Consider the following 18,330-nt stretch of genomic DNA (forward strand, 5'->3'; position numbering starts at 1 on the left):
CTTCATGTGAAACAGCAAAAGTTCAAAAATAAAGCAGAGGAAAAGAAGTGAGGCGTTCACGAACCTCCGGTCTCCAAATGTGGATTTAAGCGAAACCAGATGGTTCATGGTTCCGCCTGCCAGACCAGACCCCTCCAGGACATTTCCAGACTTCAGGACTCCTCCAGGAGCTGGACCAGTTTCCTCCGTCACTCGGCTGTTTTTCTGCCTAAACCGAACGTCGGATCCTTCAGTCCGAACTATTTAAAGCGCACTTTTAAATCGGGTTTCCGGGATTTTTTGCCTGTTTCGTTGGAGTTCTGCGGCACTTCCCTGCTCCTCTGAAACGTCCCGTTATGTCTCCGTTTATTATCGGAGTCTTGATCAGCTGACGAGACGGCGGGTATCCCGCGGACACGGATCAAACCCGGGTCATTCCCCAGTCCGGATCCAGGAGGACGACTTCTCTTTGAAGTGTCATGACCTTTCCAGAACAACGCGACGAAGAAGCGATGAGACGAAGCATTGACGCGCACAGAGGTCGCCTGAAAACCGGAGCGATTTAACGTTTGACTCGTTACCGATGAGACTTGAGGACTTAAATATCACAAACCGACAGCTCCACGTGTTCTCCTGATCCCATCTCTGAATTCGGCATAAACATAATATTTGAAACTTATGTTTATTTAAGTCAAGCTCGCGTTTACAAACCGTCGGCAGATTTGTACATTCCCGTCAGATCAGACGCACAAAGCCAGACTCTATTGAAGATGAGTCCGTTTTTAAGTTTGATTCGTTTCCGATGCGATTCCATTATATGTCAAATGTAAATTAGTCCTTTTTGCAATCTCTCATTAATACAACGGTTACTTCGGTATAAATATAATACATCAAAGCGAAATGGTCTTAAAATAAACTTTGGGACATCCGTTATTTTCTTGTCCGTGGAGCAGTACAGCGACAGACTCCGTTGAAGAATAATCCGATTCTAGATTTGATTCGTTTCTGATTCAAATGTTTTACGTTTAAAATGTTTTGGACACTCTTTACCTTTTCTCATAACGACGCGGGTAAATTCGGCATAGATAAAATGAGTGAAAACCAACTCAATTGAAATCAAAACACGTTGAGATATAGTTGAGAGCACAGCGCCAGACGTCTTTGAAGAACATTCCGGTTTAAAGTTTGGCTCGTTTCTGCTGTGGCTTCTTTGTTTATTTTTTTTAAAAAACATGTTTTTATTTCCTCATGGACACACCAGTTAATTCGGCTTAAACATACTTTTTTTTCTTCTTTTTTTTTTAAACCAAACTTTCATTCAGCAGGAAAGCACCAGTCTCAATTTAAGAAATCTATTTTAAAGTTTGCTTGATTCTGGATTAAAGTTCAGTGTGTTTAAATGACGCCACAATGACTCTGCTTACACCTGAGGATCCACTGATGAATTCGGGGTGAAAATGAGAATTTTTAATTGAATGAGACTCGAACTTTCAGCGTGTTTCCCTCTCAGTAACCTGAAGCGGATGAAGATGAAGAGGAGGCTCCGTGGAGAGACACCGGGGGAGTGAAGAGTGACCATGCGGGGTCTCCTGGCTTCTGCCGGCGGGCTCCTCCTGGCGCTGCTCCGCCGCCGCTCCTGCTCCGGCCCGCCGCTGCTGCTGCTGCTCGGTGTCGCGGTGTGTCTCTTCTATCAGACCGTGATGGTGGCGCGCAACCGGCTCCGCTCCGGTACGCAGCCCGCCGCCGCCGACGTCCGCGCCCGGAAACCGTCACATGACGTCATGATGGAGGAGACGAGGAGGTTCATCTCTGACCTGGAGGCTGTGCAGAGACGGAGGGACGCTCAGGTGAGTTCACCTGTCAACACGAAGTAAACAAAGCAGTATAATGTTAATTATGTAATTCGTTTATCAGATGTGTATTCATTGCTTTAAAAAAAAAAAACAATTCATAAATTAAACACCTGGATACATTCAAACACGGGGGGAAAGAAACAGTTCAACCAAACTCCATTCAAAATGTACACATTTTGACGTTTGTTTGTATTTTTTACTATAATCAACACTAAATCACACTCCATCACACATAACACATTGTGATGATGTGTTCGGGTCTGTGGTAAATCACACAACCATGAACTCAAAAACCAAACCTTATTCAGAAAAACTGCACTTTAACGTTTGTTGAGCTGATGACAGGTACTGTGATAACACTCTGTCACGATGTAACAATCATGAAACTAACTTCATCACAGCAATGCGATGTATATGTGTTTTAGTCATTATAACATCCATTATGTATAAATAAAATCACAATCAAGGACAAAATCCAAACCAAACCTCATTTACAAAAGAGGGTATTTCAACACGTGGTTTGTAGATTCCCCAATTGAGGACTTAAACATATAAATAGATCCTGGCTAACATACATATAGATACAGTATATAATATAAGAGCAAACTGCATGAAGTAAAAATGAAATCCTTTTAGCTGCCGTTGTGTACTGGTCTATTACCTCCTGATCTAATGTTAATCATTAATCCTTAAATCGCCACTTTTCCTAATGGAGTTCTGAATGTGTTCTGTTCCCCAGTGACAGACAAAGAAGTGCCATGGCCGCCCAGTTCAAAGCTCCCTCCTCCTCTTTGTTTCCACTATTTTTAGACAATGCATGAGGTTTTATTTTACTGCGGCGTGATTGACAGCTGCACGGGCCAATCAGCTGTCGGCACGTGAACCGCTGGGTATTTTAAGTGTCACTTGTCATCAAAGTGTATGTGTGTCACAAATCAGCTGACAATCCAAAGTGTGAACTGAACTGGACTGAGTGTGAACTGTCAGATGACACGTACACACACACACACACACACACACACACATATACACACACACTCGTGTGAGCTTCGCAGTAAAACTGTCACAAGATGTTGATAGATGATGTGTTTATCTTATGTTTATTTAAGTTTATGTCATGTAGTCTCAGATCCTGGTCTGTAGGTGGAGCCACTCCCACCAGAGAACAATACACATGTTCTCTTTACTATTCCCGGAGATTGAGGAATGTTCGGGAGTGTTCGTCTTTCTGTCCTCTTACAGTTTCCACTCTGTGAACGACATGGGCGAGACTTAGAGGAACGTAAACTGCAGCTGTTTGACAAGACAATAAACTCCGCCCTCACAGCAGGTGACTGAGGCCGTCATTGGACCCCTGCTGTTTGATTGACGTCAGGTCAGACAGGTGGAGGGACAGAGTTTGGACAGCTGGTCCGACCTGAAGAGAGGCAACACGTTGTGTCCTCATCAAGGCCACTTCAACCACCTTATAAAAAGACAAGACCACCTTAAAAGAGACAAATCCACCTTAAGAATACTGCAAACAATAGTGAAACGCATCAAAACCACCTTAAAAGAGACAAATCCACCTTAAGAATACTGCAAACAACAGTAAAACACATCAAAACCACCTCAAAACTCATAACATCGTCTAAAAAGACTCAAATCCACCATAAAAAGACAACTCAATAACAGGAAACCATCATAAAAACCACAAAATCACCTAAAAAGTGAGCAATCCACCTTAAATATACTCCAAACTACTTCTAAAAGACTGAAATGTGCCTGAAAAACAGCAAACTAATGTAATAAAATACGTTATAAAGACATAACTTCATTAAGAAGATTCAATCTACTTGATAAAAACTTAAAACAACCTTAAATAGACACAAAACCACCTTAAAAGGACACAAATCTGCTGAAACAAACACAAAACCCCCTTAAAAACCACAAACCCAGAGACCAAGAGGAAAAATAACCAAAAGGTCTGAGGCCTTTACAGGAGGGGGGGGCCTTTTCCTTGTCATGTGACCAACACATGCACACACACACTCATACAATGTCCTCGTCTCACTGAGAGGAAGAAAAACACTGAAGTCAAACTGAGACAGAAGCTGCCAACATCCTCTGTCCAACGTGGAGTGAATACTGAGAGACGTCTGGACAGAAGACAAAGACACAGTCAACTGTATTCATAAGAGGAAAAACAGGAAGAGACGAGGCAGAGAGGACGTGTCCCTTTATTCATGTCTCTGTTTTGGACCGCATGTGGACCTAACCTAACTGTCCATCATCTTGTCTCCTCAGGTCCAGTCCTGGTTTCAGAAACCCTTGCAGCGGCGCCGGGCCGTGGTTCTGACAGGTCAACACCAGGTCTCCGACACCGAGGTCCAACTGTACCAGCAGGTCCTGCGGCAGATGGACTATGACGTCCACCTGTCCACGTACGCCGAGACAAGCAGTGTCCTGAGATCACAGCAAGGTGAGGGACAGCTTGAAGACAACCGATGGACAGGTTTAGGATAGTTGATGGACAGGTAAGGACTGGGTGGTGTACAGATAAGGACAGGTAAAGAACAAGTGATGTGCACGTGAAGGACAAAAGATGGACAGGTGGTCAAAAGGTGAGGGACACAATGACAAGCAAAGAACAGGTGGTGGAAAGGGGAAAGTCGTGTGAAGGACAGGTGTTTGACAGGACACCGAAAGACAAGTCCAGGATGTGTGCTCAGTGTGATAATCACCTGACCAGCAGGTGTTCCTCTAAGTGACAGGTGTGCGTCTCCATGGTTACAGATGGGAGTGGGTGGAGCCTGTTGCTGTGTCTCAGCAGCGCCGAGCGGAGCTGCCTCAGGAGAGTCTCCTTCTCTCACCTGCGACATCAGAGGGTGAGACGCGCATCGGTTCGGCCAATCACGGCCTGAGGCTCCACCCACATGGTCATGACCTCACCTGCGTCTTTGTCCTCAGGTGAACCTGATCCCGGCGCTGATGGACGCCTTCTCTGATGCAGGCGGCGGCCTCTGTCGCCTGTTCGCTCGCTCTCAGCGGACAGGTGAGTCACCCAGGTGTGATCAGGACCACAAGTCAGTGTTTTTACACTGTAAAAAAATATATACTGTATATATTCTGTGTTTCTACCTGGATCAGATTTACCCATGAGGCCGTTCTCCTGTGGTCAGCTGACCAATCAGAAGCTGCCGTTTCCTCAGGACAGGTGAGTGTCAGAGCACTGGTCAGAATATTCATGTACGCTGTGCACCTGTGTGTTCACTTGTCTGTCACCTGTCAGAGCCCCGCCCCCTGGTCTGGTTGCCACGGTGAACCTTTACGTCCTGGTGACCTCTCTCAGACCGCTGACATCATTCCTGCATCACATCAGCGCGGTGACGTCCAATCAGGAGCTGAGAGGACGAATCACCGAGGTAAAACCTCCTGAGTGGGCGGGGCTACAGGTGTGTTTTTGTTTTGTTTGTGTTGTTTTTAATAAAGCTTCTTCTTGTCTGGTGTTAACCCTGCCCCCCCCTCAGCTCAGCGACTTCCTGCTGCAGCAGCTGGGACCAGCGGGCTCCCATCATGCTTTGTGGCAGGTGAAGCAGGTGGTTGGTGACGTGCTGCAGGCGGCTGCGGCATCGACCAATAAGAAGAGAGAAAAAGACAACAGGTAATATATTATATATATATATATATATATATATATATGTACATATACATATACATATATGTGTATATATTTATTTTTATATATATAATAAAAATATATATTTTTATATATATATATTTTATATATGTATATATATATATATATATTTATGTACTGTATGTATATGCAGGAAGTGACGTTAAATTGATTGATTGATCGGTGTGTGTTGCAGGTGTGTGTTGTGTTACCAGCTGCTCACCTTCACGCTGCTGTTCAGCGGCTCCATTACACCTGAAATCATACAGGTGAGACCTCCTGTCACCCAGAACATTGCCGTAGCTCTTCAAAATAAAGGCGTTTACCTGGTGAATAACGTGAGTGATCAGAGTGAGACCTCCTGTCAAACGTCACGTCTTTCCTCCTTTGATGGATGATTTGTTTAGCTCAGGTGAACTCTTCAAAATAAGAGCCTTTAATTAATATCAGCGTTCTTATAAAGTGATGCTTAATTTGTCTGACGCACGGAGGACAACGAGGATAAATGAAAATGTCCCATACTGGTGGACACACTGACGTAACGACTGTCTCCGTGTCTCCAGGTGGACACGGACTTGACGTTTGTGTCTCTGAGAGACGACGCGTTCGACGGACAGATCGGCAGAGACGTGATCCTGGAGGACACACTGCACTTCCTGCTGGGGACACAACCACACCTGTCCTCTGAGGCGGAGACGGAGGCGGGACAGGTGAGTCCCAGCTGATCCTGAGTCGGTGTGAGGAGTCGACACTGACACATGTTAACACTGTGTGTGTGTGTGTGTGTGTGTGTCCTCAGCACGGCGGCTGCACAGACTCTCTGTGTTTGTCAGACGAAGACTTTCCTCGTCTTCTTCAGTTTCACAGACAGATGTCCACGTCCTCAGCTTTTCAGCTGGTAAACAAGCCTTTAATGTTGTTGTTTGTTGTTAATGAAATGGTTGTTTAGAGACTCACAGCTACTGTTTCACTGTTTGTTACACAGCTGCTGCTTTCAATATCGCAAGTACACACTAGCGCCTGCAGGTGGAGCTGCTGCACCACACACACACACACACACACACACACACAGTCTCACAGTTTTTTGCCACTTCCTAAACCTCTCTCCCTCTCTCTCTCTCTCTCTCTCTCTCTCTCTCTCTAAACCAAATCCCATAAAGAAAATGAGTGATTTTACCACATGAGGACACAGGAGCTGCTGGTCCACTGGTGCCTCTTGTGGTCACTTTGTGTCACTGAGGTGAATCTGAACAGAGGACAAACACAGAAGTCACAAAATACGACATGTGAACTCACTGATGGAGGCAGCTGTGTGCTGTGATGTTAAAATCACTCATTTTCTCTATGGGATTTGGTGCAGGAGATTATCAGTCTGACACACACACACACACACACACACACACACACTCTCTGTCGCTGACATTGTTTGTTTTTCTGCAGCTTTCTCCCAGCACCACCTGCTCCTCCTCTTCGTCCTCCTCTTCCTCTCTGTCTGACCTCCTGATCAGGATCAGCTGTTACTATGACCTCCAGATGAACCTCAGCTCCAGGTGAGGGCAGGAAACATCCCATAATTCCCTGTTTTACACACCTGTCCCTCATCCTTCACTCTGATCGACTGACTGACCGAGTCCCGCGTCTCTGACAGGAGCGACGACACCAACGCTTTGACCAATCAGGAGTCGCCCGTGTCCTCGCAGGGCGGAGCTTCAGGTGAGACCTCATCTGTCACTCACACAGCATGTTTGCCGGACTCTAGTCCTGGTATGTGATTGGTTTTCTGTCTCGCCGGGATCTTCCAGATCTCTGTGTGGACCCCCGCCTCCGACAGATCTACACTGACCCCGCCCTCACCCTGACTCCGCCCTTCAGCCCCCGGGTGAAGGAGTACCGTGCCGAGGTGACCTTTGACACAGTGACGGTTCGAATCCGGCCGATGCCCGTCAGCCCGGCATGCCGGGTCCACCTCGACGAGCACCGAGGACCCAGGTGAGGCGGGGCCTAACCCCTGACTCCGCCCCCTAACCTAACGTCACGGACGATTTAACGGTTTGTGTTTCGTGTTAACAGGATGGCGAACTACCCGGTCGGCCTCGGCAACAGCAGGATCAGCATCCTCGTGACTGATGACAGCGAACACGAGCCCGTCGTCATGACGATATACACCATCTACGTGTACCGAGAGAGCCGCCCCAGTCTGCCTATGTTTGCCGATCACGTGATGTGCAGCTTCGTGCAGGTAAGCCAGCCGCTCTCCTCAGGTGTGTTTACACCTGTGCGGTCATGTGATCGGTCATGTGATCGGACGACTGCCGTCTGATTAGAGTCTGATCGTAATCTGATTACCACGACCTGTTCCAGGGCTTTCGGCCAACGAAAGTGTCGTCCCACCTGTTCTTGTCTCATCTGCGGTCTCGTTCTCACCTGTCTGCGCAGCTCAGGTTCCGTCTCGTCCCTCACCTGCGTCTCACCTGTGCGACTGTGTGTCTCTAGGTGTTCCCGATGTCTTGTGTTTCCGTCTCGTCCCTCACCTATGTCTCACCTGTGCTTCTCTAATGTCTCTCATTTGTGGGTGTTTAAACGTTTCTGTGTCTCTGTTCCTTACTGATGTCTTGTCTCGTCTTTCACCTGAGCGTCTCTGTGTGTCTCACTTGTAGACGTGGAGCGTGGCATTCAGGTTCTGACGTCTCTTGTTTGCGTCTCATCCCTCACCTGTCCTCTCTGGTCCACCTGTGTCTCCCCTGTGCGTCTGTGCATCTCTAATGTCTCTTGTTTCTGTCACATGTAGACGTTTACCTCTGTGGCATTGAGGCTCGTCCCTCACCTGTCTTCTCTGGATGTCTTTTGTTAGCGTCTTGTCCCTCACCTGTCCCCCCCGGGTCCACCTGTGTCTCACCTGAAGAGAAGCGTAGGTGGGCTCGCGGGGGTCCAGCGGAACAGAGCGTCCATTGATGGCGGCGTCAGCGGCCGCTCTTTGAAGGTGAAATCAAAGCGGCGGCGCGTCCGCTTTGATCGCAGGTGATGACCACGGCGAGGAGCTCGTCCACTTTGATCTGAGACACTTTGATTCTTCAAGCATGAAAACATCTCATCAGTGTCTGGTGACCGCTGTTTCCATGGCAACGGTTCGCTCACTGATGCACGTGAGGCTGTTAACATGGTCACAGGTGGATGATCATCTGATCAAGCTTGTATTGTTTTGATCGGCCAGGGAACATGGATAATTAATGTTCATGATTCATATCGGGGGGGAGGCGGTGCATCATGGGGGTTCAGGTTCAGCCCCTCCCCCTTCTTTCATTCCTCAGCATGTTAGACGGAGCCTGTGTGACATTTGACCTCGTCTCTCGTTACAGACGTTTCTCTTTAAACCCGCGGTTTTTCAGTCAAACGTGTGGCGGGTTTCACAAATTCATGTTTTCACCCGCTGCCATTAAAGTTGTCGTGCGTGACCTTTTAAATAAAAACAAAGCTCAAGTTACATTTATTCAAAGCGTTGTCATCGATTCAGACTAAGATTATCAGCGCTACACAACTCCCTCTCTGTGTTTGTCAGTGTTTCAACATCACGCCGCACACAGGAAGTGACTTGTTTTTACACCGACGAAGTTTGAAAACACAAAGACGCGTCCAGACCTGGCCTGAGTGCAGGGACACATACCTGGCCCCGTGTCCGTCAGGACCACGTCAGTAGACCCGGCGGGGGCGTGGTCTCGGACGCTCTCTACGTGGCAGCGGCTCCGATGAAAGGCGGCGGCGTCTTTGTCGGCGTGTTTTGCGTGGCGGTGGTGGTGGCAGCGGCGGCCGACCTCGCAGCGTTTACTCTGAGCTCAGGTACGAACAAGAAAATCCCTGTTAAGTTTTCTTGTCGCACTTTGTTGTGAGCTGCGGCGCCAGAGTGAGGAATGTGACGCCGCCGCCACGAAACCTGCAGCAGTATGTGTGTGTGTGTGGACTTGTCCTCCGTGTTGGACCGCTCATGCGTGCGTGTGTGTGCGTTTGATGGCGGCGTCTCTGAACTCGGGGTCAGACGCTGCGGCTCTCACGAGGCCTCTGAGCTGTGCGAGTTTATTTGACCTTTGACCGCTGACAACAGAAGAAGAGGAAGAGACGGTCGTCACACGACGAGCGCACTGATCGCTGAACTCACTCCATTTTTTTTTTCCCAGCATGCATCATCGAGAATGTCCCGTCTCTAATCTGAGGACGTCCGCATTTTAAAATGTCTCATGTTCATGTGAAAAGAGGGTGTCCTCTGTCCTTGTCTCCGTGGAAACCTCTGTCCTGTGTTTCCAGGACTGTGGTCTTCTGGTACGTCCTGCACAGTCCTGTGGTCTTCAGCCGCTCGCCACGTCCCCGAGTCCACGTCGGATCTGCAGCTCCGGACACGAACCAGGTCCGAGGTCACTTCCTGTCTGTGCCTTTCCCTCTCTGTCTCTCTTGTCCGTCTCTCACCCGCCTCTCACCCGCGTCCCACTTGTCTCACCTGTCGTAGGTCGGTGGGTGGTCCCGTGTCTCAGCTGTTCTGACAACAGGACATGTGATTGGAGGGAGGTTGCCTGGCAACCGGACGGCTGTTACCACCCGCTGGTGAACCGCCCCCTGTTGCAGGACTGCATGACGGACAGGAAGGTGATGTTCATCGGCGACTCCACCAATCGCGGGATGATGTACTTCCTGATGGAGCGTGTGAACGCGAGTCTGTCGGACTGGGGGAAGGCCCACGACACGCTGGTCTACGGGAACCTGAACGGGGGCCGGACGCAGGTCAGCTACTCGTACTACCCTCAGTTCTGGCTGGAGAGGGGGCGGCGGCCCACATTCAGGCAGGCGCTGCTGCAGCTGCTGCACAGGTGACACATCGGGGTTCACAGAGCGGGGTTCTTTTTATTTTTACGGTTTTTCGACTGACAGGTGTGACCCTGAACAGGTCTCGCCCTCTGGTGGACTCTCACCTGACCGTGCTGGTGGTGGGCGGAGTCCAGTGGGTTAGCACCGATCACCTGAGGACAGTCGGCGAGGTGCTGGACAGGTGAGGATCACACTGACTCACTGATTGGTTACCAGGGTTGCTGTGATGAAACGTTGGCTCCGCCCCCTCTACTCTTATTTGTAGTAGTTAGTTTCTGATGCATAATAACTAGTTTTGGCTGCATTCTAACTAGTTATCTGATGCATAATAACTAGTTTTCCAATGCATAATAACTTGTTTCTGGTGCTCACTAACTAGTTTCTGGTGCATACTAACTAGTGTTGGATACGTCCCTACTAGTTTCTGGTGTATAACAACTAGTTTTGACTGCATTCTAACTAGTTTTGGATGTAAGTGAACTAGTTCCCGTAGCATAAGTAGTTTGACGACTAGTCTTTAGTGTGTACTAGTTAGTTTCTGATGCTTACTAACTAGTCCCTCATGCTGTCCCCTCAGGGAGTCTCTCAGTAACATCCTGGTGGTGGTCAAGTCTTTGGGAATGGGTTTCCATCTTCCTGTGGACGGGATAAGGTCTCTGAGTCTGGTAGGTCCTCCAGTTTATGTCGACACTTCTGTCCACTCTTCTGTCCACTCTCCTGTCCACTCTTCTGTCCAAACTGTGAAAAGAATGAACCAATGATTCACTGACGCGGCCTCGGACAAATTCCGTCCTTTAGAGAGAAATCCAGAACCTTGACAGAGACAACGATAACATCGTTTCCACTGCAAAGCATCATGGGTACGAGGCGATCGACACGTTCAGCATCACGATGGGTCGTTACAAAGAGTTCCTGCAGGGGCGCTGTGCCTGCCACTTCCACGAGGTGATTAAACTTTATTGACCTGTGAATGACGAATGACAAACTGCATCAGAAACGATGGAGTTCCTCAGGGATCGAGTCTCGGTCCGCTTCACTTCAGTCCAGAACTAGGAGTCTCTGTTGTCTTCCCCTCAGGTGGAGAAGCTTGGCTCGTCCACCAACAGAACCAAGTCCAGCAGACCTGGACCCAGCAGCCAATCATCCGTGCAGGACACGGACCTGGAGGCGGAGCCTGAAACCTTCACCTATCATGTGAGAGGACCAGTGAACCAGGTGTACTCTGAGATCCTCCTGAGCCGCCTGTGTCCCAGAACCAGGACCTAAAGAGAGAGTGCGTGTGAAGTGAAGCAGACGGACATGAGAGAATAAGTTTAAAGCTTTTTTTCTTCAGCTCATGAAGGCGTCATTAGTCTTCATTTTAACAGAGAAACAGTTGACAGCTCGTCAATAACCATCAATAAATAATATATATATAATATTTATATATATAAATGTGAGTCTTATCATCATATAGACCCATTACATATGTGCAGCTAGTTTTAATAACATTTCCTTCAGTTGCGCCTTAGCTAGTTTTTGACGTATACTAGTTAATTTTTAAATGCATACTGACTAGTATTTGATGCTTATTAACTAGTCTCTCATCCCTGTGTACTAGTTTTTATTTATGTGCTAGTCTTTTACTAGTCATAATAACTAGTTTGGGCTGTATTCTGACTAGTTTCTGATGTATAAGTAGTTTTGCATACCAACTAGTGTTTAGTGTCTACTAGTTTGTTTCTGATGCTGACTAACTAGTTTATGGTGCATATCAATAAGAGGTTTCTCACGCTTACTGACTAGTTACTAGACTAGATTTTGATTTTAGTCTTGGGTAAACCTCCGTGTTTCCTGATGTCAGAAGTTAATATCTGACCTGTTGTTGAAGGGTTGACCAATCATTGGTGGATTATTGACCAGTGATTGGTCGTCTTCCTTCTCTCAGCCTTCATGTGATTATTATTATTATTATTATTATTATTATTTTTATTTACCTCACTAAGTGACCTTTGATCAGAAAACCTTCACAAACCAAAGATGATAAACACGCGTCTTATATTTGATTCTCTGTCTATATTTTTATCGTTGTTGTTGTTTTTCTTCTATATTTTTCTACAGATGTTTATTTTTCCTTTAACATGTTCACATGCTGGAAATATAGAATGAATATATATATATATATATATGAATATTTATATTAATGCTTAAAAAAATGTATGAAGCTATTTTGAACTAAAGTGACTGTGAATGTTGTTTATTTTCATAAATGTTTAATAATTCGAGTTTATAATCCGCTTCAGGTTTTTTTTTTAACCAATAAAATGTAACTTTATCATTTTAATAAAACTTTCTCACGATAAACGCGACATTTCTCTATTATTGTTATTATTATTATTATTGTTATTATTGTTGTTATTGTTGTTAATGAGGATCAATCACTCGTTGATTATTAGTCCTGCACACTGTGTCTCTGTCTCTAAACCCGTTCGTCCAATGAGAGTCCAGCTGTGACGTCACTGATGCGTATGAATCCGCCACTGCTCCAATGAGGATCCTCCGGGACCCGGACTGGTCCAGTTGGTCCCGCGGTTTCTGCGGCTGGAATAAAAACTGAAGAGTCCGCGGGAGGAGACCGCCGATCCATCACCGACCACCGGAGCAGGACACCGGGGACACAGTTCAGAGACACCAGAGCATCATCATCATCATCATCATGGACTGAGGGACGAGCTCCTGGTCCGGGTCTTACTATGAGCCAGTGTCCTGCCGATGGAGACTAGCAGCGCATGGAGAAGGAGGTGATGGAGATCCGGATCAGCGGAGTCCGGCACATGTGCGCCCTGATCCTGCTGCTGATTTCTGCGTGTCCGCTGAGCTGCGCAGGAACCTGGATGTGAGTACAACATTATTATTAATAATGATTAATGCGACATAATTGTGTTTTCTCGAGGAGAAACAAGAAGAAAATGTGAATTTAAGGTTTTTCCGTTCGTTTGAAAAATAATTTCAATTCACACAACAAATAACAATCATGAAGAGTTCGTGTTAGGAGTTTGTCTTCACTTCGGGTTGGGTTTTAATTTCACACAAGCACTGTAAATGAAACGGTTTCTGTTTTATTTCATTTTTTTCCAAAACAAAACCAAACTCCGTTCAAAAAACCCGTGAAATCTAATAACTGCGCCGTTTATCTGATCAACACAACATTTAATATGCGGTTCACTGAGGCGGATTTGTAAAGTGAGAGCAGCTCCTCTGTTCGGCTCAGTTTAATCCGCCATCACAGGTTAACACACAGTCACTGTGGAGCTGAACAACATCTGGACTGTTTGTGGGCTTTTACAGTCTTGTCAGTGAAGGCTCAGGAGAGTCGAATAAAACTGGACCTGGATCTGAGGTGAAACTCATTCAGGTCCAGATGTTTCTGATCCTCTACAGGTTTCTCTTTTTTTATGATTCTTAGAAAAACAGAGGTGAATTAAATCCAATCTTTTTTTCTTTTTTTTTGGAGTCCACTGGGAGAAGCACTGTATTCTCCAGGAGCTGTTGAAATCAATTTAAGTGAAACTGAGAGACAAAGTGAGCAGTTGACTTCAAACACTGAGGAAGCAAAAAAACAAAAAGTGCTGGGCCTCAGATGTTTCTCATGATTTGATTGAGTTTCATGTGATTTCTTCACTCACACACACACACACACACACTGACCAGGGTTAAGCTGAGCTCAGCGTGACTCCAGCAGAACCTTCGTGTGTTTGCGCCTCACTGAAGTTCAGTTCATGTGTAACAGATGTTTTTCATTCAAAACCGCACGTTTAAGAACAGCAGATCTGTCAAATGTACACTTTTACACGGAGCTGAATTCAGTTTAAATCAGCGCAGGTGACACAAAGTAACGTGGCATAATAATACACTATTAAGTGAGCCTTAGATTAAAGGCATAGTTCTGTTTTTTTCTTAACGTGCGATTCACTGAGAACCAGCCTGAGACACAGGATCATCTGTTAAAAAAACAAGAAAATAACTCGTTTTGACTGCATTCTGCAACTAGTCTCTCATGCATACTAACTAGTCTCTAATGCATACTAACTAGTCTCTAATGCATACTATTTAATTTCTAATGCACACTAGTTAGTTTCTGATTGAATGAATACTAGTTTCTGATGTATAATAACTAGTCTTGACTGCATTCTAACTAGTTTCTGATGTTTACTAACTGCTTTCCGATGTGTACCAACACATCTCTGATGTGTACTAGTCTCAAATGCATACTAGTTAGTTACTGGTGCATACTTACTAGTCTCTAGTGAATACTAGTTAGTTTCTGGTGCATACTAACTAGTCTCTAATGCACACTAGTTAGTTACTGATGCATACTAACGAGTCTCTAGTGCGTACTAGTTAGTTTCTGATGCCTACTAACTAGTCTCTAATGCATACTAGTTCGTTTCTGATGTACACTAACTAGTCTCTAGTGGATACTAGTTAATTTCTGATGCATACTAACTTGTCTCTAGTGCGTACTAGTTAGTTTCTGATGCCTACTAACTAGTCTCTAATGCACACTAGTTCGTTTCTGATGTACACTAACTAGTCTCTAGTGAATACTAGTTAGTTTCTGGTGCATACTAACTAGTCTCTAATGCACAATAGTTAGTTACTGATGCATACTAACGAGTCTCTAATGCGTACTAGTTAGTTTCTGATGTACACTAACTAGTCTCTAATGCATACTAGTTAGTTTCTGATGTATTATAACTACTGCAGTCTTGACTGCATTCTAACTAGTATCCGATGTATACTAACTCATGTCTGGTGTGTACTAGTTAGTTTGTGATGCACACTGACTAGATTAGTCTTGGGTAAACATCGGTGTTTCCTGTTACTAACAGTCATTGTTTGTCATGTGCAGGTGGCTGGGCATGACTTCGGCCGGCGCGCTGGAGAAGCTGAGCTGCGCGAACCTCCCTCTGAGCCAAAGGCAGCGCGAGCTGTGCAGGAAGAAACCGTTCCTGCTGCCCAGCATCCAGGACGGCGCCCGGCTTGCCATCAGCGAGTGTCAGAACCAGTTCAGACACGAGAGGTGGAACTGCTCTACCACCAACGAGCTGTCGGTGTTCGGACACGAGCTGACAAGTGGTGAGTCTAATGACACGAGGAATTAACCTAAAAATACTGAATAATATGAAGTGACTTGCTTAATAACGCTTAATAGTACTCCGCATAATACTTATAAACACTTAGCAAAGCTTAATGATACTACTTTTTTATACTTTTGCAGATAAACATGAAATAACACGTTAAATGATCCGTAATAACATATAATAACACTTAATCACACATAATAACATGCTTTATAATATATAAATAATATTATATTTGTAATATCAGTTATTAACACTTATTAAAGCTTAATATTGCAGATAAACACCAAATAATACTAGCATGCTAACTAAATATATATGTTTAATAAGCAATAAGAGCACTTAATCATACATAATAACATGCTTAATAAGGCTTAATAACACCTAACATCTCACCATGTATCACATACTTGAAATGATGATGTCACTTCCTTCCACACATCCAACAGGAACCAAAGAAACGGCGTTCATTTACGCGGTGATGGCAGCCGGGCTGGTCCATGCCGTCACGCGGTCCTGCAGTCAGGGCAACACGACGGAGTGCGGCTGCGACCCCAAACTGCGGGGCGGCGGCGGTGTCGCGGCCGAGGGCTGGCACTGGGGCGGCTGCTCGGACCACATCCAGTACGGGACCTGGTTCAGTCGCAAGTTCATCGACAACACCGTCAAAAACACGTCGACCACCCGAGGAGGATACACGCTGCTCGCCATGAACCAGCACAACACGGAGGCCGGACGCCAGGTGAGACAGGAAGCACAACACAAAAGCTGCATTTTTGTCTCCCTTGTTTCCTTGCATCCTTATCTCCTTGGGTCCTTCTTGCTTGTGTCCTTCAGGCAATCGACAAGACGATGTCGACAGACTGCCGTTGCCATGGCGTCTCTGGTTCCTGCGCGGTCAAAACGTGTTGGAGGACGATGGCGGCGTTCGAACACGTCGGCGTTTACCTGAAGGAGCGATACGAGCGCAGCGTCCAGGTGTTGGACCGCTCCAAGAGGAAGACGCGGAGGAAGGAGCAGCGCCACCTGCCTGTCGACAAACACCAGCTCATCTTCTTCAACAAGTCTCCAAACTACTGCCTGGAGGACCGGCGGCGGGGCGTCGCCGGGACCAGGGGTCGCCGCTGTAACCGGGCGTCTCCCGGACCAGACGGCTGTAACCTGCTGTGCTGCGGCCGAGGATACAACACGCACGTGGTGAGACACGTCCAGCGCTGCGAGTGCAAGTTCGTGTGGTGCTGCTACGTCCACTGCCGCCGCTGCGAGAGCATGAACGACATGCACACCTGTAAATAAAGACCCTGGACCCCGGATCCCATTTAGACTGTTCCAGGTCCTGGCTCCTGTTTAAACTGCTCTGTCTCCCATTTAAACTGTTATTAATCATACTCTGGATCCTGTTTGGACATTTCTGGGTTTAGACTGCTATGAATCTGTCTTGGCATACTGACCAGACCAGTTCCCGATCCTGAATCCTGTTCAGACTGTTCTGGATCTTGTTCTGGATCCTGTTTGGACTGTTCTTACTCCTTAAACCATTCTGGACCTTGTATAGACTGCTTTAGATCCAGCTTAGACTGCTACCAGGATCCTGGTAGGACTGTTATGGATCGTTCTCTGGATCCCGTTAAGACTGCTACAGATCCTGTTTAGACTCTTCTGGATCCTGGTCAAGACCGCTGGATCCTATACAGACTGTTGTGGATCCTGGATCCTTTTCTGACTGTTCTGCATCCTTTATAGACTACTCTGGATCCTGTTTAGATGGTTCTGGATCCTTTTTGGACTCCTCTGGATCCTGGATCGGCATTAGACTCTGAATCACAAACTTGTGGTTTAAATATTGACAACAAACAAAGTAAAGGTTTTTGTATTTTATTTTGGTCATAAACGTTTATTTATGTGTAAACAATGATGTGTTTTTATGTTACTTTGAGACAATAAAAAAAAAACAAAAAAACAAAACCCAGAATCAGATGTTTGTAAAAATCAAAGACGAGAAACATCGACTTTAACGTTAGAAAATAAGAAGTAAATGTGTAAGAAAAGTTTTCTCTTCCTTCTGTTTCAGCTGAATTCCTCGTGTTGAGTGTAAATGTTTGCGCAGGAAGCGACGACGCAGCGTCAGATACTCGGAGAGTTTCCACTGACGCGGACACCGCAGACGGACGGACGCTGTTGTGTGAGTGAATGACGTCACTGTGGCTGAATGTTAAATAACTGTAATAAAAAAAAAGATTCTTTCAAAGTTTAAGTCTAGATAATATAAGCACTTGGGTTTAGTTTAGCTAAATTTTTTCTTTCTTTCTTTTTTTTTTTTAGCTTGCTTTAGACCCGTTTTCTTTGTTTAGCTTAATTTAGCTTAGCCTTTGGTTTATTTGGTTTAGCTTAGCTTTTAGTTTAGTTTGACGTAGGTTTAGCTTTGTCTTTAGTTACTTTTCTTTTAGCATACATTCTATCTACACCAGTTTTTTGTTTAATTTAGCTTAGCCTTTACTTTAATTTGGTTTAGATTTACTTTTAGTTTAGCTTAATAGAAGATTAGCTCACTACTCTTTTTGGTTGTTGTTGTTTGTTTTTAGTTTTTGTTTTAGCTTAATTTAGCTAAGCCTTTAGTTTATTTGATTTAGCTTGGCTTTTAGCTTAGCTTCATATAACATTAGCTTAGTCTATTGTTTAATTTTAACTAAAGTTTGTAACATTTTTTGTTTAGCGTAATTTTGCTTAAATCTTAGCTTTCAGTTAAGTTTAATGTGGGTTTAGCTTTTGACCAAGTTTTTAATTTAGACCAGATTTTTGTTTAGCCAAATTTAGCTTAGCCTTTAGTTTGTTTTTGGTTAATGTTTAGGATCTTAGTCTATTTTGG

At 45.5% G+C, this 18,330-nt stretch overlaps 2 protein-coding genes across 3 annotated transcripts; both read left to right on the plus strand.

Annotated features, from left to right (window-relative positions):
• Positions 1-12: 12 nt before the first annotated feature.
• cped1 (cadherin-like and PC-esterase domain containing 1) lies at positions 13-12,074 on the plus strand. Of its 2 annotated transcripts, none has more exons than XM_044021238.1 (20): positions 13-1,826; positions 4,119-4,293; positions 4,608-4,699; positions 4,782-4,866; positions 4,962-5,028; positions 5,104-5,266; positions 5,342-5,475; positions 5,687-5,759; positions 6,054-6,200; positions 6,290-6,388; positions 6,931-7,040; positions 7,139-7,203; positions 7,293-7,479; positions 7,561-7,729; positions 9,787-9,886; positions 9,986-10,343; positions 10,421-10,522; positions 10,919-11,006; positions 11,140-11,286; positions 11,419-12,074. In XM_044021238.1, exons 1-20 carry the CDS (start codon positions 1,557-1,559, stop codon positions 11,605-11,607), a joined length of 2,820 nt encoding a protein of 939 aa, XP_043877173.1. In that variant the 5' UTR covers positions 13-1,556; the 3' UTR covers positions 11,608-12,074. The 2 variants fall into 2 exon arrangements, with proteins under 2 accessions (XP_043877173.1, XP_043877174.1); XM_044021239.1 differs by having other exon boundaries at positions 14-1,826; positions 5,104-5,236.
• Positions 12,075-12,620: 546 nt separating this feature from the next.
• wnt16 (wingless-type MMTV integration site family, member 16) lies at positions 12,621-17,375 on the plus strand. Its single transcript, XM_044021240.1, has 4 exons — positions 12,621-13,216; positions 15,233-15,459; positions 15,914-16,206; positions 16,302-17,375. Exons 1-4 carry the CDS (start codon positions 13,110-13,112, stop codon positions 16,758-16,760), a joined length of 1,086 nt encoding a protein of 361 aa, XP_043877175.1. The 5' UTR covers positions 12,621-13,109; the 3' UTR covers positions 16,761-17,375.
• Positions 17,376-18,330: the final 955 nt, after the last annotated feature.

Source organism: Solea senegalensis, linkage group LG3, assembly GCF_019176455.1.
Source record: "Solea senegalensis isolate Sse05_10M linkage group LG3, IFAPA_SoseM_1, whole genome shotgun sequence".
Classification (NCBI taxonomy): Eukaryota; Metazoa; Chordata; class Actinopteri; order Pleuronectiformes; family Soleidae; genus Solea; species Solea senegalensis.